Here is a 20,517-nt window from a genome sequence, read left to right as displayed (position 1 = left end):
AGCCCACGCATGTATTCATAACCACACCGACAAGGAAATAGCTCACATAAAGCAATTAACTACTTTATAACTTGACAAGATGGAGAAATAGTGGACCGTCGTAGGTCCACTCTAGGTCTTTAGAGTCGAAGTGTATGTACCCTCTGTGATCAAGCCAACTCTTATAGGTGTGTTTTGATTTGTCCCACGAAGCAATGACCAGCGCGCTGCCATCGTACTCGAAATGGAGCCTTTTGCTCTTCTCTGGACGCTCAGGAGTGAGCTTTATCATAATATTATGATTTTTTGCGCAGTAGAGATACTGGTTATCGAACTTGAGATAGACAATGCCGTCGATTGTCTCGCTGGTAAAGATCGAGTCATCACCTGGGTACATCATCAAAAATCCACTTGAGATGTCTATTCCTGCATAGTCTGGTTCCTCATCATGCCGATTCTCGTCCGCGTAGTACGAATGGTATCCTTCATAGTCTTGAGTGAGTCGAAATTTTTCACCGTCAAGTACCTCATTACCGAGATAGTCTTTGAGTCTAAACTGTCCGTCAGGTAGACGCTTGAGACCATGCTCCTTCAGAAAACGTGCCTGCCTCATGCGCCTTCCAATACATGCTGGATTCTTTGAAATCTTAAAAAGGAAACAGCCGATATTATTCGCACTGACATCGATGCTGTTGTCAGTGTCCTCCGCCTCAACACACTTGAACTTGTTGTCATATGCCACGACAAACAACCCTTGGAAACAGCTGACCATCCTTTTAACGGTCTGCACGAAATCCCCGAGATCGATATTGTCGTAGTAAACCAGAACGCTGCTGAATTCAGGTACCTCCATAGGGGGATCAATGGAAGAGCCGGTCGGGACGAAATAGACAACTGCCGGGTTTGTAGCTGTCTTCAATCCATCCTGTTCGCGAGTGTATCTATTCCAGAGACCCTTATAGTTTGGGTGGATCAGCTGAGTAATACAGTTCCTGGACCAGTAGCTGCACTTGACTGTCCCTTCGGGTGAGTTGTGGAAGATAAAGTGGTCCTCTTCAAAGACTAAGAACGGGTCCTTGTTAGCCGCCTCGAGGTCAACAGCCTCCTGCTCGGTCGCCACATCGATGAACTCAGTGTTCTTGTCGGCAAAGCACCTGACAATGCTGTCCCGGTTGACATGCTTCGGGATGTAGGCGCGGATACTCCAGTGAGGCAGCATGTTTCCAAAACAGAGAAAGGAGATGGGGGTGAGGGAAATGAGAGAGACTCCAGATGCTGTGGACCTTTATAGCCAAAATCCACGCCAGTGGCTGCACAAAAACAGGAGGTTCAGTGCGAGGCATTTCAGGTGAATAGTTGGGGATGCAAATCCTACCCTCCAAAGCACTCGGACTTTCTCCGCTCCAAACGCTGCCAAAGGCTGTGAACATCGATTTGCCTGGCGTGTGCTGGGCGCGGCGGTCAGGTCGTGAAGAGAGCCGGTGGCGGCAATGCCTTCTGGCAGGGCGACACGGGTGTGGACGACAAGAAGTGCATGGGGTGCAGGGGCAACAAGAAGTCCCAGGGCACTGGAAAGGCCATTTCTAACCACAGGCCGGCTCAAAGCAAAAAGCAAAAAGCAAAAAGCAAAAGCAATGGACTACATTGACTAACAGGATAAGTAATAAAGATATTTTCAGTTGTACTTTGGTTCGCGGAAGAGCTTCAACGACAGGCTGCTCATCATGACCGTCAGGCTGCTGGCAATCATCAGGAGACCAGCGATAACTGGTGGCAGTCCGCGGTTGATGGCTGGGTACAGGATGCCTGCTGCGATCGGAATGCACACGACATTGTACATGGACGCCCACACAAAGTTGAGCTTGACGCGGCGGAACACAATGCGGGACAGGTCGAGCAGTGTCAGCAACGAGAGCAGCGTCGGCCGCATCAGCAGCGCCGGCGCCGTCTCCATAGCAGCAGCCGTGCCTGACCCCACAGCAATTCCGACATCAGCCTGCGCCAGCGCCGGCGCGTCGTTGATTCCATCGCCGACCATGGCGACCTTGGCAAACGGGCGCTTCTGTGGTCCCCTCAAGCGACCAAACAAGCGGGAAGCAACTGAGAGCGTAGACTTCACAGACTGCCCCTCCTTGAAGTCGCTCTCGCTCGCATCATCGGCCGACTTGCCACGGCGCTGCAGCGTGCGGATGGTCTCGGACTTCTGATCGGGCAGAACGCCGGCCATGACATGGTCGATACCGAGCTGTGCTGCAATGGCATTGGCCGCCGCCTGCTGGTCGCCGGAGATCATCCAGACCTCGATTCCGCGACGCTTCAGCTGGCGCACAACCTCGCGCGACTCCGGACGCACCTGGTCGGACAGCGCAAAAGGCTGCGACGACCTTGCCGCGCATGCTGCGGCCAATTGGCACCAATGCAACAGCAACCGATGTGTAGCCACTGGAGGCCCACTGCGCGCGTGTGCCCATGGGGACCTCCATCAGGCAGCCCTCCTCCTTGGCCCACGCCTCCTTGCCAACAAGCAGATGGGCAGTGGTAACTCCAGTCCAGCCAAGCGCGTGGGCAATCTCTGCTGGGAGCTCGACAGTCGCCTGCATGCCGCGGCCAGGCAGCTCCTGGTGCTCAAGCAGCTGCGCACGCACCGAGTCCGACTGCGTGTGCTCGCGGATATACGCACAAATGGCGGCGGCCAGCGGATGGCTGCTCAGCGACTCGATCTCGACAATGTGTGCATAGAGCCAGCCCGAAATGGCCTCAGCGCGCGACTGCTCGATAAAGTGGTCCGAGACTGCGGGCTTGCCAATGGTCAGGGTGCCAGTCTTGTCGAATGCGACGATGTCGATCTTGCTCGCAGCCTCCATCGTAGCGCCGCCGCCCTTGACCAGAATGCCCATGCGAGCGGCCAGCCCCGTGCCGACCATGATCGCTGTCGGCGCTGCCAGTCCCAGCGCGCACGGACACGCAATGACCAGCACGCTGATTGCATTGAGGAGCGCAAAGATCGGGTATTTCATCGGCGGTGCATCGTCCATATGTCCCATGCTGTCGGTGTGCGAGAGCTTGCCGCCCAGTCCGCCCATGAGCTTCGACGCCAACCAGTCGGCCTTGATATTCCCCGTGGCACCGATGATGAGCCAGACAAAGAACACCAGCACCGACGCCAGGACGACCAGCGGCACAAACCGGTTGGCCACCCGGTCGGCAACCTCCTGGATCTGCGGCTTGCTCGACTGCGCGTCCCGCACCAGCTTGACGATCCGCGCCAGCGTCGACGACTCGTTGATGGCTGTTGCGCGCATCCGCACCGACTGCGACAGGTTCAGCGTGCCGCCGGTCACTGCCGACCCCTCGCCCTTGGCCACCGGCAGCGACTCGCCAGTCAGCAGCGACTCGTCGATCTCGGTGTTGCCGCGGACGATCACGCCATCGCACGGCACGCGCATGCCGTTGTTGACTTGCAGCAGGTCGCCGAGCTGGATCTGGCGCGAGCTGATCGTGGCAAAGTCGTCGGCACCGTCCTTGGCTCCGGGCTTGACCAGCAGGGCATCGTCGGGCTGCATCTTCACCAGGGCCTCGACAGCGCCGACAGTGCGGCCCTTGGCGATTGCCTCGAGCCAGCGGCCGAGGAACACAAACGTCATCAGGAACACAGCGGTTTCAAAGAACTGCTCGCCAGCACCCTGCTGCAAGACCACGCTGATGATCGAGCCAGCGTAGGCAGCGGTGGTGCCCAGCGCAATCAGCACATCCATGTTGGCAGTCTTGGCACGCACCAGCGACTTGTATGCGTGCTTGTAGAAGAACAGGCCGAGCGTGAACTGCGTGGCTGTGGCGATGAAGAAGGTGCAGATGACCGAGACCGAGTACTTCTGGAACACCTTGCGGTGGAATGCCTTTGCCACAGGGTTCGACGACGGCAGCGCCATGTCAATGATCATGGAGATGATGAGCATGGGGATGGCAAACACCAGCGACCACAGGAAGCGCAGCATGGCCTGCCTCCGGTGCTTCTCGAGGTTCCGCAGGGCCATTGTCGACGGATCAGCTGCGCTGCTCGAGTCTGCCCCGTCCAGCGGCGTCGCTGGATACCCGGCATCCGTCAGGGCATCGGCAATCTCACGCACGCCAATCTCACGCGGAATGTGCTTGACCATTGCCTGTGCTGTGAGAAGCTGCACATCGGCAGCCTCCACGCCCGGCAGGTCATTGAGCAGAGATGTGATGGTCGCCACGCACGACCCGCACGTCATGCCCTCGACATTGAACCACGACTCGACTGCGCTCTCGCCGAGGATCGCCTTGGCGTCAGCCTTCGTGGCATCGCTGACAGGAGCCAGTGTCTTGGTGCTCAGCACGGCTGCATCATAACCCATGTCCTCGATGGCTGTGCAGAGGTCGGCGACGGGCAAGGCGTGTGTGTAGTGCCGCACTGTCGCCTGTGCTGTCATCAGATCGACGCTGATGCTGATGGCGCCGTCAAAGCTGCCAATGTGTCCTTCGATGCTGTTGACGCACGACGCGCATGTCATGCCAGTGACGCTCAGCACTGTCTCAGTCTCTGGCTGTATCTTGACCGAGTAATCTGACGAATCTGGAGTGACGGTGCCGCTGGCGCTGTAGTTGATGTCAACTGTCTGTCTATCTGGAGTAAGCGACATACTGATATAATTTTTTGGAAAGGGCTTCGCAACGAGAAGGACGTATGTGGAGTACAGAAATGTATGAGGTGAGAGGGCAGTAGAACACCAAAGCTGAACAGGCACCCTTGCTTGTTTAGTTACGAAAACGGCTAGTTGATATACAGGAGAAATATGTAAGGAATGCCTCTGAGTAAATGTATTGCAGCTTGGGGTGCAGGTTTCTTCTTTGTTTTTTGTTTTTTTGCTCTAGGGAAAAGGCTGCAGGCTGTCACAACTGGGTTGCTGCAGTAGTAGGTGTGGTTGTTGGCTGGTAAGTGGAGTAGCAGGGGTGAAGATATACAGCAGCTGGCTATGTACAATGACCAAAAATATGTGTGGCCACTGTTGAAATGATTGCTGAATGGAAGAGGATACAAAAGAAATTAATGTAGAACAGATTATGTTGGATGCTGGGGCTGCTAGTCCGTATATATAGCCATTTGGCAAGTTCTCCCAGCCTCTTGCAATAATACCATTTGCGTCTAGGACAAACTCCAGCGTCTCTACAGATCTCACATGCGTTATTTTCGCGAGCCAACCGACACTCGTGGGATTTGAGCCGAGTGCCTGCAAATCTTACAGGTGAGCGACTTTTGCCGCGGGTCTGGTCGGCACGCAAAAAACGCGCTCATTTATCGCTTACAAACGCACATGATGCAGGTGAGCGATTTTCCCTCTGCTCAGTTCGCTGGGAAACAGGGAAGTGGCACTTATCCTGAATGTGCGTCTCCGTGTGACCAATTCCGCCTCGCCATATACCGCAAATCAATTTGCGTGCACAGGGCGGTATTCATCCAGTGCGCACTATAGGGCGACAGCAATGTGGCGGATATGGAGCAACTGACAAATACAAGCAATATATTGTGACTCGATAGAAGAGCTGGTCTTCTTACCATCTAAAGCACACAGCCAGCAGCACATACACCATGACGCACATCATTGCCACAAACAGAAAAGACACAAAGAAGGATATGTCGGACAAGGCAGGCGCAGCACCAACGGTCTCGTGGACCGGTTCATGCTCCTCTGCAGCTGCTGATGAGCTCAGCGCCTCTGCCTTGTCCTCAGTGTCAAAACCGCAACTGCAGGTAGCTTGCCACGAAAGAGCGCATGAGGACACTCAGGTCCTCGATGACATCCTGGTCCAGAGCATCGGCATTGTCGTCCAGAGTGTGCCAGGCCTTGGGGAACGGCACCGAGATCAGGTGCAGCACTGGGACGTCGCGCTCAATAAACGGCCTGTGGTCGTCATCGACACTATATGCGCCAGGCGGAATGCTCGTGTTCATGTAAGTGCGGCCCAGGGCACCTGCCTTGTACAGGCGCTCCTCCAGCTTGGCCAGTTGCGTGAAGATACTGGCGGTTGGCACCTGCAGGGCCGCAAACATGTTGTCGGGTGCGCCCATCAGGTCCATGAGCACCATCAGATCAACGCGATCGAGTTCAGGACGATGATCACCCAGATTCTTGGTAATAGCAGCCGTGGCAGGATCTGGGTTATGCTCCCAGAACTCTGCCAGATGGCGCGAGCCGTACAGCGAGTCAGTAGCGGACCACTCATGGTAGGCCTCCTCGCCGTCGAAAAACACCAGCTGTAGGGTGACATCATCGCTGTCATACTCGTCAATGGCATCGCTCAGGCCGCGGGCAACATCGAGCATCAGAGCCACAGGCACGGCCGAGTCGGTGGCTCCGATGAATTCGCCACCTGCAATCACCTTGCTTTCGTAGTGCGCCGAGAGCACCAGCCGCCGCTGCGCCGCCGGGTTCTTCGTCGCGATGATGTTTGCCATTTTGACCTGGCCCTCGGGCGTCGCTGCCGTGAAATTGTCCCAGGAGATTGCGTATCCGAGCGTGCTCAGCGTGTCGACGATGAAGCCCTGCGTGGCCCTGTACCCCGCCGAGCCCACCTGGCGCGGGACCAGCACTGGTGCCAGGAGCTCGCCCTTATGGATATCCAGCCACGTCCGCTCCTTGGTCGCGGTGCGCGCTAGCCGCTTGAGCTGCAGGTTGCTGAGGGCTCCCGCGAACGAGGGGTTGGCGAACTTGCGAACAGAGACCGCGCTCTGCAGCGACCCGTACGCCATGCCTGGTAATAGTACTGCCAGTGATGCAGCCACTGCCGTTGCTCGCTGAAGCATGTAAGGAATATGCATTGCTCTGAATTGTAAGGGGGAGTGTGCTATTTAAAAGCAGAGCTGCACGCGTGGCTCAAAGGTGCGTGTGAGTGAGAGGCTAGGAGGGAACGGAAAAGAAAGCGTTGGCGCTTTGCTAGCGTAGGCGAGCAGTATGGCGAGTCCCTGTATCCTGGGATGGTACGTGGTGTGTGTCGCACGTAAGACCGGGGTGGAAATAAAGGAGGAAAGAGCTGCTGTGAAGACAGAGGAAGCGAGCGGTCCACGAGCAGCGCTTTTATTAAATGCTTTTTGTGGAGGGCATAAGCTGATGCGCACGCTGAACTCGGTTGCATTTATTGCATCAACAGCACGCTTGTGCCCATTGCGGAAGCCTATTTGCGCAATTGACGCCGCCTGGCATTACTGGGTCATAAGAGCAGCCAAGTCGGTCCGAGCCGCGAGCTGCAGCTGTGTGCAGAAGCTCAAAAGCTCGCAATCGAGCCGGCGTGGTGCTATGCTGCTATCTCTTCCTCGCTCTCCATTGCCAGCCCTTACAGCACACTTTTTTTTGACCAGAATGTCCTACGACAAGGCGGCGGCCAGCAGCAAGTACTTTGGCAAGTACATGGCCATGGATCCGGAGGAGCGCAAAACCTTCGACACGTGGAGCAAAACACTGGCGAATTTCACCGGCCTGGGCCTCACCGACGCAGAGAAGAAGGAGCGGGACATGAAGAAGGCATACGACAAGGACCTGAAGGACTGCCAGCAGTGCGAGAAATGGCGCAATGAGCTGCTGAAAACCAGCCCGATCGTGCGCTTCATGTCCGAGAGCCTGGACAAATCAGGCTCGCACTTTGGCGTCGACTCAATGCCCTGCATGAAGTGCGACGAGATGCGCAGCGGCGGATTCTCGACAGACGGCGTGATCCAGCTGTGCTACAACCGGCTGTTCAGCAAGGGCCATCTGGAGACCACCATGGCCCACGAGATGGTGCATGCATACGACCATGTCAATTACAAGCTGGACTGGTACAATCTGGAGCACCATGCGTGCACCGAAATCCGGGCCGCCAGTCTGAGTGGCGACTGCAGCTGGTTCCAGGAGATGCTGCGGGGAAACGTGGGCTTTTTGAAACAGCACCAGACGTGCGTGAAGCGGAGAGCTGCGTTGTCTGTGAGGGCGAATCCCAACTGCAAATCAGACAAGCACGCCGAGGCTGCTGTAAACAAAGTCTTCACAAGCTGCTTTACAGACACACGTCCATTCGACGAGATCTACTGAATAAAATCGTTCGCAGCCCCCGTGGTTTTGTTCTTGGACATATGTTTTGATGTATGAGCGCTATTCGGAAACGACAACTGCTCTGAAGGATAACCAGGCAGAGGCCGATTGTCGGCCAGATGGCTTTAAAGGCCCGGTGCGACCAACGGGAGGCGGCTTGCTGGTGCTCCTGCTTCTTCCATCTCCCTTCTCTACTATTTTCCTGCTGCCAGATGGACACTCTTTCTATTGCCAGGCTCTGCCAGCATCTGGCTGCATCTCCCGCTGTTTGGATGGCGGTTTTGCTGGCAACTGCTGTTCACCTCGCACGCCTGCTTCAAGCAGCGTTCTTTTCGCCGCTCGCACACATTCCGGGCCCTCTGCTCAACAGGTTCACCAACCTGCCTCTCATGTACCATGTCCTCCGTGGTCAGTACCCAATATACATGCGCCAGCTCCATACCAAATACGGCGAGATCGTGCGTACCGGCCACGACCACATCTCGCTCGCAAACACCGCCGACACTCGCTACATCCTCTCATCACATGCATTCCGCAAGGGCCCGCTTTACGAGAAGAGCACGGTTCTTGCTGCCAATTCCTTCCTGACCACAGATCCACAGCTCAACAAGATGCGGAGACGCCAGATTGGCGATGCCTTCTCTGCTCACACTGTTGGTGCACTGGAGGAGCTGGTTTTCGAGTCTGGCACCAGCTCACTCATGAGCGCATGGGACCGGGCGATTGCCAACCAGGGCGGCTCTGGGGCTCTGGTCAATTATTATGACTCGTTCTATCGCATGAGCTATGACGTTATCGGTGAGCTGGGGTTTGGCCAGAGCTTTGGTATCCTGGCCACAGGCGATACACGGATCATCGACATGTTCCAGGAGCTGATCCGCCTCAAAAACGTGCAATCTCTGACGCCTTTTGCCTCACACGTGCCATGGATGTTTGTGAGGCTGAATAGAGCCATCAATTCACTGTACCGCCTGTCACATGATACGGTGGCGCGAAGAAAGCAGTACATAGATGAATCCGGCTGCCCGCCGCGTACTGACGTTCTGCAGAAACTCATTGACGCCAGAGATCCGACCACTGGCGAAAAGCTAGACATGCACAGCCTGTGCTCCGAGATCCTGCTCTTGCTTGTAGCTGGTACCGACACCACCAGCAACACGCTGACCTGGACGCTCATGAACCTCCTACACCACCCGCGCGTTTACGAGCGCGTCACTAGCGAGATCCGGGCCGCGTTTCCAGCCACTTCCCGCCCGATTCCGTACGCTGAAGCTAGGCAAAGGTTACCCTATCTGACTGCCGTTGTCTACGAATCCATGCGTCTAAACCCTGCTGTATCGGGCATGCTGCCGCGCAGTGCTCCGTGGGATGGAGCCACCATCCAGGGGAAATTTATTCCCAGCCGCACCCAGATTTGCGTGTCGATTGACGCTTGCCATCGGAATCCGCGTACATGGCCAAACCCAGATGCCTTTGATCCAGAGAGATTCTTGGGCGAGAACGCTGAGGTGCGCATGAAGGATATTATTGCCTTTAGCTCTGGCGTCCGTGTGTGTATCGGAAGAAACCTGGCGTGGATGCAGATCTACTCGGTCCTAGCCAATATCCTGCGAAAATATGACTTTGCACTACCGACAGATGCCGCATATGGCCCGCACAGGACCAACTCTGAAGGGGTACCGGTCGCGATTCCTGCAGTCTCATTTATTGTTACCGGCCCAGCTAATCCCAAGAGGGATTGCTTGGTCAACATCTCGGCTTACTGAGTAGCTTTTAAGATACATGTGCATCGCTAGGCGACTTTTAGTTGCAGTTCATTGTTAACACCACTTGGAATGGCAAACCATCTCATACATAGAATTTGTACGTAGTCGATATCAGACTCGGTATTTACTAACTACCCAGCACCATCCTACATCAAGCGGCTTTCTGCAATTCCCACTACATTCCTACGGCTTGCTCACTTTCAAAGAATCGTTCGAAATGTATAAAAATGATGTTTATTATACTGACTACTACCAACTGCCTTAGATTTTTACCAATTCAAGTGTTAAGCACTCATCATAAGGGTCTATCACATTGTCTTCCAGAAAATACACCTCACCGGTATGGCGGTACCAGCTCACATGGAGACATCCAATTTTGTTCCACCGCGAAAAGGTGAGCATTTTTCTGTCATATTGCAAATGCAATCGCTCATTCTCTTCAGGAAGCTCAGGCATCAGTTTTATTTGCCATCTGCCATCATCTGAACAGTACAGGTATTGTTCATTGTACTTGAGATACACAATGTCGTCTATGGTCTCGCTGGTGAAGATGGAGCCGCCATCCATGGATGGAGCGATTCTTCTGCTAGGCATTTCGAGCCCGGCATACTCTGGCTCACTATCATCATATGGATCTTCGCCTGTGTAGCACGAATGGTCGTCATAAAAATAAAAGATCAGTCGAAATTGCTCGCCATCGCGCACATCGTCTCCAAAACAGTCCTTGAGCTTGAACTGCCCGTTAGGTAGACGTCCTGGTCTGTTCTCCCTTATATTGCGGACGTGTTCCATGTATCTTTTAATGAACACCGGATCTTCCGAAATCAAAGGGGCGTACCGAATGATGTCAGCCATAGTGAATTCGACACTATTTTCTGTGTTCTCCACCTCGACACACTCGAGCGCGCTGTCGTGTGCTGCGACAAAGAATTTCTGGTTGCAGCCATCCATTTCCCTGACACTTTGAGCAAACACCTCAATGTCCATGCTCTCATAATAAACCACGACACTCCAGGATACAACGTGAAGGCTATTGTTAGTAAAGCCAGCTGGGAGAAAATACACAACTGGCGGGTATGGAGAGACTTTTAGTCCGTCCTTCTCATGAAACTGCTGCTTCCAACAATCTGGGCTGTGTCCTAGGAGTCGGTCCATAATGTGGTTCCTTGACCAGTAGTTGCATCTGACAGTCCCTTCTGGCGAATTGCAGAAGATAAAGTAGTCTTGCTCAAAGACAAAGAATGGGGTAGAGCTGGTTGCCTCAAGTTCGATAGCCTCCTGCTCGGTTGCCACACTGATAAATTCGATATCCTTATCGACATAGCACTTGATAATGCTGTCTCTGTTGACATGCTTCGGGACATAGACACGGGATTTTGTATAAGCAGACATTGTTCGACACAGCGACTAGAAATAAAAGAGCGAAAGGGTGGAGACAAGGAAAAGACCTGATTCCATGATGCCTTTTATAGTCAAAAATCCAATCTAGTGGCTGCGCAAAAAAAGGATATCGTCTGCTTGAAACATTTCCTGTTGATAGTGGGGGAAGAGAGTTTAGATCCCTTGAATGTGGCAGCTCATCTGGCCTGTACCGCAGTCAAGGAGAATATTTATACCTATACAAGCTGCACCACTATGACAGGATTCGTTGGGATACAAAGGATCAAGTCCCAGAAGATGCTGTCTGCAGAGCGGAGGCAGAGCTTTCCAAACACTGCTGCCGGACCCTTAGCCCAGCAAAATTCCGTGCCTACGTTGCTGCCCGTGCATCTGTGCGGTGTGTCCTAGCACCGTTTTATGCCAACACGATGACAGTGCGAAGGTTACCAGAGTAGCAGCCCACTAAGTCAAACAAGCAGCACCAGAGGCGCTGGAAGGCCCATCCGGGTGTCAGTACCAGTCCCAAGGTGTACCCGCTTCACCACAAGCTGCGCCTTGATTCATTCATGAACCAGGCCCGTGCAGACCACAGGCTTGCCGCGAAACTCCGGAGCAAGTTCGGTCCAGATCCAGTGCTGATCATGGGCAATTGGAGTGCGCCGATGGCCCGACACCATGCGCCGATTCGTGGCAAGGGATGGCGTGACAAGTTCAAGCACCATGGCTTAGAAGTCTATCTGATCGACGAATTCCGGACACCGTCGATGTGCCCGTTCTGCTGCGAAAAGTCGCTGCAGACATTCCGGCATGTTCCCAACCCGCGGCCCTACCAGAGATCGAAGAACCCAATTGTGAAGTGCCACGGCCTTCTCCGCTGTACAAGCGAGTCATGTAAGCGGGCCATGGCACAATACAGGCAAGCCTATTCGTCTCGGCTCCTGAACCGTGATCTCGCAGCAGTTCTAAACTTCAGACTCGTTTTCCAGTCACTCTGTAATTCAGGCAGTATTCCTGAACGGTTCCGTCGCTTTACGGCCATTGCTGCCAATGCTTCTGGCACCACCCCTGAAACAAAAAGGCCGCGCAAGAGGCATGCAGCAGCAGGCGATTCTGTTGCCAGCAGCAGCGAGCCAGCGCTGAAGCACCTACGCTGAGCAGGCCATCAGGATGGGAGATGTCCATGATCGCTATTGCACCAACAACCATCCGACACGTTCAAATGACCGGTTCGCCGTGATGCCCTTATCGACGTGTCAACCCATGCTGACTAGCAGCCGAGCCCGCATCGCGAGCAGAGTATTTCTAGTATTTCATAAAAATAAAATTGTTTTACATGCAGACGGGAAAGAGATAATAATTAGTTACGAGAAAGAAAATGTGTGTTTTTTTAGAGAAACAACCTCTGCCATTTTTCACAGAGCAAAGTGCGGATCCGACCCACCGTTGACATCGTTGCCACTGGAGGTGGGCGACTTGAACGGCATCATCATTGGACTGGCCGATGCCAGGACCATAGCCCGGGGTGTCGGGTCGCCGCCGGGCGCCAGCTCCGGCATGGCAAACAGCGCCAGATCATCTTCGTCCTCGAGCCATCCGAATACATAATCGCTGCCACTCGACGCCGACCCGGTGCGGGTGCTGCGCGTCGACCCACGACGCCTCTGCTTCCCGCCCGTTGCCGCGTCAGCCGAGTTGGCCGTGGCCACAGAGTTGTCCGACACCTGGCTGGACAGCTCCCAGGGGGTGCCCGTTCCTTTCTGCACCGTATCTGCTGCCCGCGTCGCTGTGCTGGCGTTTAATCCAGGTGCACTGTGGTTTCGGGTCAGGCCGTCCACGGAAACACTGGCATCGGGCTGCTGACTAGCGCCGCTCTTCAGCAACAGCGAAGCCAGTGTGCCCGCCGGATTGGCCAGGTCTACCACGGTGCCCCTGGGCGTGGGCGGTGGAGGCGGCGGAGGCATTGCTCCAAAGCCGGCGGCACGGCGGACACCCTTCATCTTCTGGCGGTGCAGCAGTGCCTCCGACGGCAGCGTGTGCTGAGCCAGCAGCGTGGTATTGACAAGCGCCCGGCGCTGCCGGTTGGACTTTATCGCAGTCAGCGCCAGCGACGACATGCTGGTGGGAGAACTGTCGGCGCCCATCATGGCGTGGCGCCCGTGGGTTGATGCCAGGGCACGCGAGCGGCGGAAGATGTTGACCGGAATACGGTCCCAGCGAGCCAATGGATCGGCTACTGACTTCCGGCTAGCTAGCGACGAGGAGAGCTGCTGCGAGATATCTGTCGCATCCGAGCTGGCGCCGTCGGCCGGCGAAGGTGGCGGCGACTCGATCAGCAGAGCATCGGTGTCAACCAGCTGGTCCATGGTCGCCAGCCAGTCGTCCTCTTCGCTCTGGTACGACTTGCGCGTCTGGGCAACCACACCCATTGGCGAGTCACGCGCGTTCATCATCTGAGTCATCGGCGTTCCAGGCCCAAGCGACGCTGCTGCCGATGCACTGCCCGTACCAAAGAGCATCGACAGGTCAATCGGAGTGCTGGGATCAGTGATGGGCTGGTCTGCGCTGGCACCTGTCGTGGGCTCGGTACTGCTGCGCCGGCGCTTATTCTCCGATACCGCATCAGTCTGTCCCATGTCCGATGGCTCGACGCTACTCGACATCTTGCGCTTCAACGAGACACCATCGGTGGTGTTGGTGGTCATGACTGCGGGCGTAACAACAGAGGGGCTCGTAGACACCTGCTCGGCCAGCGCTGTAAGGGCGGCATTGACCTCAGCCAGCGACACCAGCGGCGCACCAGAGCAGAAATCGGCAACTGTAGCCGTCGCAGCAGCAACTGCAGCGGCGCTGCTGGCGGGCATGGGAGCAGCAGCCGATGGCTCGCCTCTCTCCGCAGCCTTGGTCGACGCCGGAGATATGCCTTCGCTCTTGGGTTTGTCGCCCATCGGCTGACTGACGTTGCTACTGGAAGCGGTGCGAGATAGCGGCGTGCAGATCGACGACAACGGCTTGTAGAAGGACGAGTTCGGCAAATGGCTGTTGAAATGACCGGGTGATGCAGAAGACGTGGGCTTTGGCTTTTGGCTGTCATCGGCCGGAGCCGGTGTCATCGGTGCATCCTCGACCTCAACTGCCGAATCGTCGTCCTGCTTGGACGGATTGACAAGCGAGTCCAGAGCCTCGGCAGGCTCTGGGGTATTCCTGGCATCGCCAGTGTTGACGGCGCTGGCTATCACCGACGCCACGACGTTGGGATCGCGGGCCTCGTTCAGATCCTTGGGCAGCACATACGACACTGCGGGCTGCGGCTTTTGGCCATCCAGGAACGCTGAGGCTGCTGCCCGCCAGCCGGGGTTGCCGAACGGCGTATGCGCACCAGTGCGCATGCCCGCCGGGCTCATGAACCCAGACCGCGCGGCACTGCCGCCACCAGCACTACGCGATTTGATTGACACAATGCCGTCGATTGGATCAGCCTCGCCGTTGGCATTCATTGAGGCAATGATAGTAGTCGCTGCGCGCTTGTCAAGGATATCGCTAGTGGAATCGCCGTTGGCCGATGCGTCCGGATACGCTGCTGCAGTGACAGCTGCCACTGCCGCCGCTGCCTCGGCATCTTCCTTCGAATACCCCTGCTGCTCCATGCTCATTGCCACGCCCAGCGCCAGTGACGCACTGTCAATGTCGAGCTCTCCCGGATACAGCGATTGGTCGTCCATGTACGAGTCGCGCGCATAGTAGTCGTCATATGCATCGTACGAGTCGCTTGAAAACACATCGCTCTCCTCGTCCTCGTCCTTGAGCCGCAGCTTATTGATCTTGGACTCGCTCAAGCTCGACGAGTCGCTCGATCCGTCAGATTCGAGCTCCCACCGCATGCGCGCATCCGAGCCCCAGCCCTCCATCAGATCGTCCGAGAGCCGCGTATCTGAATCGCTGCCAGCTGCCCGGCTAGGGTCGTACGCAAATGTGATTTCACGGTCAACCTCGCCCTCGCTGGTATCTGACTCGCTAGCATGCTCCAGCAGCGGCGACGAGTATCCACCAATGACCGAGCGCACTGCTTGCAGCTGGTCGAGGTGCATTTCCAGCATCGCATCCTCGCGCTCGTCATCGGAGCCGGTCTGGGCTAGCAGTGCCCTCTCCTCGTCAGTTTTGGGCCGGCGGAATGTCAGCTCCTGTTCGGATTCGCTGTAGTCACTCTCGGTATCGCCCTCATCTCCGCTAAACATCTCGCTGTCCAGTGCTGCCAGCCGAGCATCATCAAGGTCACTGAGACTCGACGACGAAAGGTCGCTATCCGACATCTGCGCCAGGTACCGCTCTTCTTCCTGCTCCAGGTTGCTGTCGTCCCCCAGCATGTTCGAGTCGCTCCACTCGTGGCGCTGCGCAAACATCTCGCCTGTAGTGTCTGGCCGGTCGAACTCGGTCTCGCTGGGGAATCCGCCGCTGGCGTCGCTGGTCACATCAGTGATGTTGATAATCTCATCGTCCTCCTCAGAGATGGCGGCTCTGGGTCGCCGCGCAGGAGCAGTATTGCGATTGCGTCCATGGATCACTGCCGCGTCGACCTCGTAGATTGCTGGCTCATCATCACTATATGTGCTGCTGAACTTTGGCCGCGCTCCACGGCCGCGCCAGCTGCCAGGCGTGCCACTAGCATCGGGAGTCTTTTTCGTTCGCCGGCCCGTCTTTGTCGACTTCGCTTTTGATTTGGTCTTTTTTGTCTTCTTCTTGGTCTTGGTCTGCTCGACATACTCCGCCTCAGACTCATAGTCCTTGGTCGGGCCGCCAATCTGCGCCAGGCTCAAGCTATCGCGACGCTCGACAACGCCTTCGGATTCTAAATCAAGAGAGGGTCTAGATGCGGCAGCTGCCACAAATGACCGGCCATTGCCTTCACCATCGCTTCCTGACGACAGTGTAAATCCGCCCTCGGGCATCGGCAGGTTCTCCGCACTGAACGTCTCCTCTTCCCCGGAATCGCCCATCGCAGGAGCATCCGCACTGTCCATGGCGTCAACCAGGCGCGAAATGAGGTTGCGCTCTGACTTTTTCGACTTTTTCGTCCGCCGCGACTTTGCCTTTTTGGGCTCTTTGGATTTCGCCTTCGCCTTTGTCGATGCCCGCTGGCTATCGCTGCTGTCGTCAACAACCTCAAAGTCGATTTGGCGAATCTCTTTGGTGACCTCCGAGAACAGCGGCATCTGCATTTCGCCTGCAGCCTCGTTTGCCCGGGCATTACCGCACGTGCATTCATCCTCGCAAATCGGGCAGATATCGTCGTCATCCATATCGCCTGCCGCACTCATAAACGCTGCAAGTGCTATCATGCAGGACACAAAAATACAGAGTAGGGAGGAGGGAAATAAACTGGTTTGTGAGCAAGAGAATGCAAGAAGGTTCACGAAAAAGCCAGCACACGGACCCGCAAATTGCGCGAGATAGTAATGAAACACGCCAGCACTTTCTGCTACTCCTGCCCCTCCATGACAATGACACCACAGCATTGAACTTACCAGCTTGATTGGCAGGCGGCAAAGCCGCGGGCTCGACCGTCTGGACACTGGGATCGGCGGCCGGCCTCGGATTCAGGTATATTATATCGTCGCTGTCGTCCGCGTGCGTCGCACGCTTGCTCTTCTTTTTCCGCCTCGCTTTCTTCTCCGCGGCCGGTGCATATGCCTCTGGCGTGTGCTCCGCAGAGGCCACCCTGTCCCCGGCTCCCAGAATTGTGCCGGGCGCGCGTATCCGTCCGGGGTCATACTTGAGACACACCTCGCACACATACCCAGGCATTGCACTGGCAGTAGCCGGCGAGATTCCAACACACGATCCGTGGAAGAGCTCTATATGGGGGTTAGGTGGGCAAATAGTCGCAGGAATGTGAGTGATTTGGTGACAAGACAATGTGGATGTAGGGCTCGCACAATGTGTGGTGGAAAATGTCCATGGAATAGGTACACTTGTTCTGCGCCTAATTATAGCCACCCCCTCTCCCTTACCTTGGCAGTCCACGCACTTGACCATCGCCTCGTTTTCAACAAATCCACGCCGGCACACGCAATGCAGCTGCCGTGGACCCTCGATTCCGCCTCGCGGGAAATCAAACTCATCCTCGGCCTCATCAGCAGACCCAAATACAGTGCGTTGGCCTGGGGCTCTGCGCCCACCCTTGCCGCCTCGCGGCTTCACCGGAAACCTGCCCGGGCTGTTGCTACGCGACTGCTGGGGCTTTGGCGACTCGCCCAGACCGCTCAGGTCAGACGCATCCTCCTCGTCAGACATGGCTGTGCTAATTGGACTCCGCTGGGCGCTGTCGCCAGTCTGCGCACTCTTGCCGTGGCTGTTGTGGCCCTTTGCATTCCTACCAAACGATTTGCGGGGCGGTGGGGCCTTGTTACTGGCAACAACACGAGGCGCCTTTCCCATCCACTGAGTCTTTGTGATGCTACTGCTGGTTACTGCGGTTGGTGCTGTCGAAACCGCCGTGATCTGTTTGCTGCTGGAAGACGCTGTCCTGGCTATTGTTGGTGCTGACGGGTGCGGGAACTGCTTGGTTTTGGACATGCGCGTATACTAGCTGTGAAATATGTACGATGTATGGCTGTTCTCTCTCTGGCGTCCTCTTTGTGCGCGTGTGTGCGTGTATACGTGATAGAAGGCAGTGTGCAGCTGGCTGTGCAGCCTAGGGATAGTAAACAGAGCAGAGTATGAACAGGCGAATGCGCGTTGACAAAAGAGACGAATTTGCAAAAACGCCTTGTAAAAAAAAATCGAATTTCGTACAGGTGAAAGAGGGAGAAAATAAGTCCCAGATGCGGCTCTTTTGTGTGCTTCCCACCGCCCAGCCAAACTTTTTTTCTCCTGATCACCCCAGATTGCAGGCTTGATTTGCGAGCCGGCTATAGTGTGGATGGACAGGGGAGATTGGGGGACCACGGACCAATATGCGCAGCAAATTATTGCTTGAGGCGACGGCCAAGCCATACGAGCCGCAGGTTCTGCCACACGCCCAGGTCATAGATATTGTCCAGCTCGGCCAAGCTCTCGACCAGCCGCTTCTCGCGCGTGTCCTTCTCCTGGTCCTCCAGCTCGATTGCCTGGATCATCGACGAGCCATCGGGCATCTTGACTGCAAATGCAACCTTGTCGTCAATGGCCATTGCGATGTTGGCCCACTTGGACTCCTCGTTGCCCGTATATCCGCACATCAGGATCCAGAGCTGGTAGGCGGAGAACGCGGCCACCATCGGCGACAAGAGGGCAAGCAGGATTGCTAACCCGCACAGGGTACCGTGCATATGCGCCAGCACCAGCAGCGAGCGGCGGAGCGGCATCGCGACATTCATGCCGGCATCTGCATCCCACACGGTTGTCCTATCCAGCCCATGCATATGGCGCAGCTCCAGAACAACGGTCCCAAGCACGACTGCGCCATACACGCACACGGTGCTGAACGAGACAAGGAACAAGACGAACCAGCGCACGTTTCCCAGGCCAACGCAATTATTGATCCACACGCAGTGGTGGTCCGCCATCTCCACGCAGCACCCACAAACCGAGCAATGCTTTGACCTTGCAGGCTTCGCCATCCGACACGTCCTGCAGTCCTTCCTGAAGAACAGCAGGTTGTCGTACGGGAACCGCCGGCACGCCGCGCCGACGTTCGCCTTGGTCACGATGCCCGGGTCCGACATGCACGCCATCGCATACGAAAACATGCTGGCGGAAATGACTGGCACTATCGCCATCCAGTGGTACGCACCGAGATACCGGTTCGGGATATATGTGGTGGCCTGCGAAACAAACACCCCAAGGCCGCCGAGGTACAGCGCTACGGTAATTATCAGAAACATCGGGTTGCGCTGCCCAAACAGCCGGTGCACGAGGCGCTTGCTGTGCTCGGCCACCGGGTTCCCCAGCGTCGTGCGCACAGCCCGCTCCAGCGCCCGCGGCCCAGTCTCGGTCAACCCCACGTACGCATGCTCGACGACGGTGTCGCGGAACATCCGGCTCGGGCCAAGAACCATGACAAACACCCATGTCGAGAGCAAGCACAGCGCAACCGCCCACCCAACCGTCGATAAGGGTCACGCTAGTCATCGCCATTATCATTGGGAACAAAGAGAAAAAGTGCGAAAGAAACCGCCTACTGCCAAGAAACGACCCGTTGCTACCAGGCAGTAGCACGTGCGGGAAAAGGCGCGCCTGGTGTGCGCAGGTAGAATGGGATGTTGAAAAAGTTTTAATAACACATCTGGTGAAGAGAAAATAAGGAAAGGAATTGAAATATAGAGCGGAATGGACAAGTTGTGAAGTGAAATATAACGTCGTCAAGAGCTGTGCCTATTTACTTCTTGGCCTTGGTCGCGGCGGGCTTCTTTTTCGAGGCGGCGGCGTCCTTCTTGGGCTCGGCAGCCTTCTTGGCTGGGGCGGCCTTCTTCGCCGGAGCAGCCTTCTTCTCGGCAGCCTTCTTGGGAGCGGCGGCCTTCTTCTCGGCAGCGGGCTTCTTGGGCGCAGCCTTCTTTTCGGTGGTCTTCTTCTCGGCAGCCTTCTTGGCGGGCGCAGCCTTCTTCTCGGCAGCAGCCTTCTTCGCCGGAGCAGCCTTCTTCTCAGCGGTCTTCTTGGCAGGAGCAGCCTTCTTCGCCGGAGCAGCCTTCTTCGCGGCAGGCCTTCTTGGGCGCAGCAGCCTTCTTCTTGGGCGCAGCCTTCTTCTCGGCCTCGGCCTTCTTGGGAGCGGCGACCTTGCGCTTCTTGTGCGACGACGAGCGGCTGATCACCTCAGGCACGTACTCCTCCTTGGGCGCAGAGCGCTTGCGGCTCGATCGCCGGAGGGTCGACTCATCGACGGGCTCCTTGGGCGCAGCAGCCTTCTTGGGCGCAGCCTTCTCGGTGGCGGCAGGGGCGGCAGGGGCAGCAGCGGGAGCAGGAGCGTCGACCTTTGCGTTCTCAGTAGACATGGCTATGGTGGTAGATGGGTGGGTTTGCTAACTACAGGGGGAGTCGTCGTGATGTTAGTAGGCGCTGGTGTATTATCTGGGGCTGCACCCTCTGCTTTGCACAAGCGCTTGTGAGGAAAGGGCTACTGGCCACTGATTATTGGGCAGAATGTCGGTGGCGATTTCCCAAGAGACTTTCAGGACAGACTGCTGCCTTATGCCGTGGTCGCACGCTTCGCGATTCGCAGACCATCGGCAGATGGCGGATAAAGGTCCGAGCGATCAATATCCAAGCCAGCAAGGGCAGGCGCACCGCAGACAGGGAACCAATGGCTGCAGCAGATGCATCGTCCAAGCTCGCGCCTC

The 20,517-nt window shown here is 56.2% G+C and overlaps 8 protein-coding genes across 8 annotated transcripts; 2 read left to right on the top strand and 6 right to left on the bottom strand.

Annotated features, from left to right (window-relative positions):
• Nucleotides 1–111: 111 nt before the first annotated feature.
• DL89DRAFT_324553 (heavy metal translocatin) lies at nt 112–4,640 on the bottom strand (the record flags this gene model as incomplete). Its single annotated transcript, XM_040891458.1, has 9 exons — nt 112–141; nt 200–230; nt 303–471; nt 514–568; nt 662–892; nt 995–1,181; nt 1,665–2,041; nt 2,081–2,332; nt 2,364–4,640. 9 exons carry the CDS (start codon nt 4,638–4,640, stop codon nt 112–114), a joined length of 3,609 nt encoding a protein of 1,202 aa, XP_040741117.1.
• An 862-nt stretch (nt 4,641–5,502) lies between these two features.
• Nucleotides 5,503–7,044, bottom strand: DL89DRAFT_269620 (uncharacterized protein). The gene has a single exon (XM_040888364.1). The coding sequence runs from the start codon at nt 6,746–6,748 to the stop codon at nt 5,732–5,734; it is 1,017 nt and encodes a 338-aa protein (XP_040741116.1). The 5' UTR covers nt 6,749–7,044; the 3' UTR covers nt 5,503–5,731.
• Nucleotides 7,045–7,409: 365 nt separating this feature from the next.
• Nucleotides 7,410–8,079, top strand: DL89DRAFT_248882 (uncharacterized protein; the record flags this gene model as incomplete). Its single annotated transcript, XM_040885152.1, has 1 exon — nt 7,410–8,079. The coding sequence occupies one exon, from the start codon at nt 7,410–7,412 to the stop codon at nt 8,061–8,063; it is 654 nt and encodes a 217-aa protein (XP_040741115.1). The 3' UTR covers nt 8,064–8,079.
• Nucleotides 8,080–9,236: 1,157 nt separating this feature from the next.
• DL89DRAFT_269619 (cytochrome P450) lies at nt 9,237–9,851 on the top strand (the record flags this gene model as incomplete). The annotated part of the gene is made up of 1 exon (XM_040888363.1): nt 9,237–9,851. A coding segment is annotated over one exon (582 nt), but the record flags the coding sequence as incomplete, so codon positions are not given.
• Nucleotides 9,852–10,090: 239 nt separating this feature from the next.
• DL89DRAFT_259702 (uncharacterized protein) lies at nt 10,091–11,221 on the bottom strand (the record flags this gene model as incomplete). Its single annotated transcript, XM_040885714.1, has 1 exon — nt 10,091–11,221. The coding sequence occupies one exon, from the start codon at nt 11,219–11,221 to the stop codon at nt 10,091–10,093; it is 1,131 nt and encodes a 376-aa protein (XP_040741113.1).
• Nucleotides 11,222–12,500: 1,279 nt separating this feature from the next.
• DL89DRAFT_54539 (uncharacterized protein) lies at nt 12,501–17,975 on the bottom strand. Its single transcript, XM_040891793.1, has 3 exons — nt 17,215–17,975; nt 16,729–17,058; nt 12,501–16,535 (listed from the first exon to the last, which is right to left on the bottom strand). The coding sequence occupies exons 1-3, from the start codon at nt 17,777–17,779 to the stop codon at nt 12,622–12,624; spliced, it is 4,809 nt and encodes a 1,602-aa protein (XP_040741112.1). The 5' UTR covers nt 17,780–17,975; the 3' UTR covers nt 12,501–12,621.
• DL89DRAFT_54549 (zf-DHHC-domain-containing protein) lies at nt 17,976–19,714 on the bottom strand. Its single transcript, XM_040891795.1, has one exon. It carries the CDS (start codon nt 19,240–19,242, stop codon nt 18,172–18,174), a length of 1,071 nt encoding a protein of 356 aa, XP_040741111.1. The 5' UTR covers nt 19,243–19,714; the 3' UTR covers nt 17,976–18,171.
• Nucleotides 19,563–20,172, bottom strand: DL89DRAFT_259699 (uncharacterized protein; the record flags this gene model as incomplete). The annotated part of the gene is made up of 2 exons (XM_040885713.1): nt 19,563–19,965; nt 20,006–20,172. 2 exons carry the CDS (start codon nt 20,170–20,172, stop codon nt 19,563–19,565), a joined length of 570 nt encoding a protein of 189 aa, XP_040741110.1.
• Nucleotides 20,173–20,517: the final 345 nt, after the last annotated feature.

Source organism: Linderina pennispora (genome assembly GCF_002104995.1).
Source record: "Linderina pennispora strain ATCC 12442 chromosome Unknown DL89scaffold_13, whole genome shotgun sequence".
In the NCBI taxonomy this organism is placed as follows: Eukaryota; Fungi; Kickxellomycota; class Kickxellomycetes; order Kickxellales; family Kickxellaceae; genus Linderina; species Linderina pennispora.
This window is presented reverse-complemented; position numbering and strand designations above follow the sequence as displayed.

Excerpts from the sequence above, each read along its gene's own strand:
- DL89DRAFT_269620 (XM_040888364.1), bottom strand. The coding sequence starts at position 6,748 with ATGGCGTACGGGTCGCTGCAGAGCGCGGTCTCTGTTCGCAAGTTCGCC.
- DL89DRAFT_54539 (XM_040891793.1), bottom strand. The coding sequence starts at position 17,779 with ATGTCCAAAACCAAGCAGTTCCCGCACCCGTCAGCACCAACAATAGCC. Across the intron at positions 17,059-17,214 it reads CAAGTGCGTGGACTGCCAAG|AGCTCTTCCACGGATCGTGT; the intron begins GTAAGGGAGAGG and ends ACCCCCATATAG. Across the intron at positions 16,536-16,728 it reads GCCGCCTGCCAATCAAGCTG|CACTTGCAGCGTTTATGAGT; the intron begins GTAAGTTCAATG and ends CCTGCATGATAG.
- DL89DRAFT_54549 (XM_040891795.1), bottom strand. The coding sequence starts at position 19,242 with ATGGTTCTTGGCCCGAGCCGGATGTTCCGCGACACCGTCGTCGAGCAT.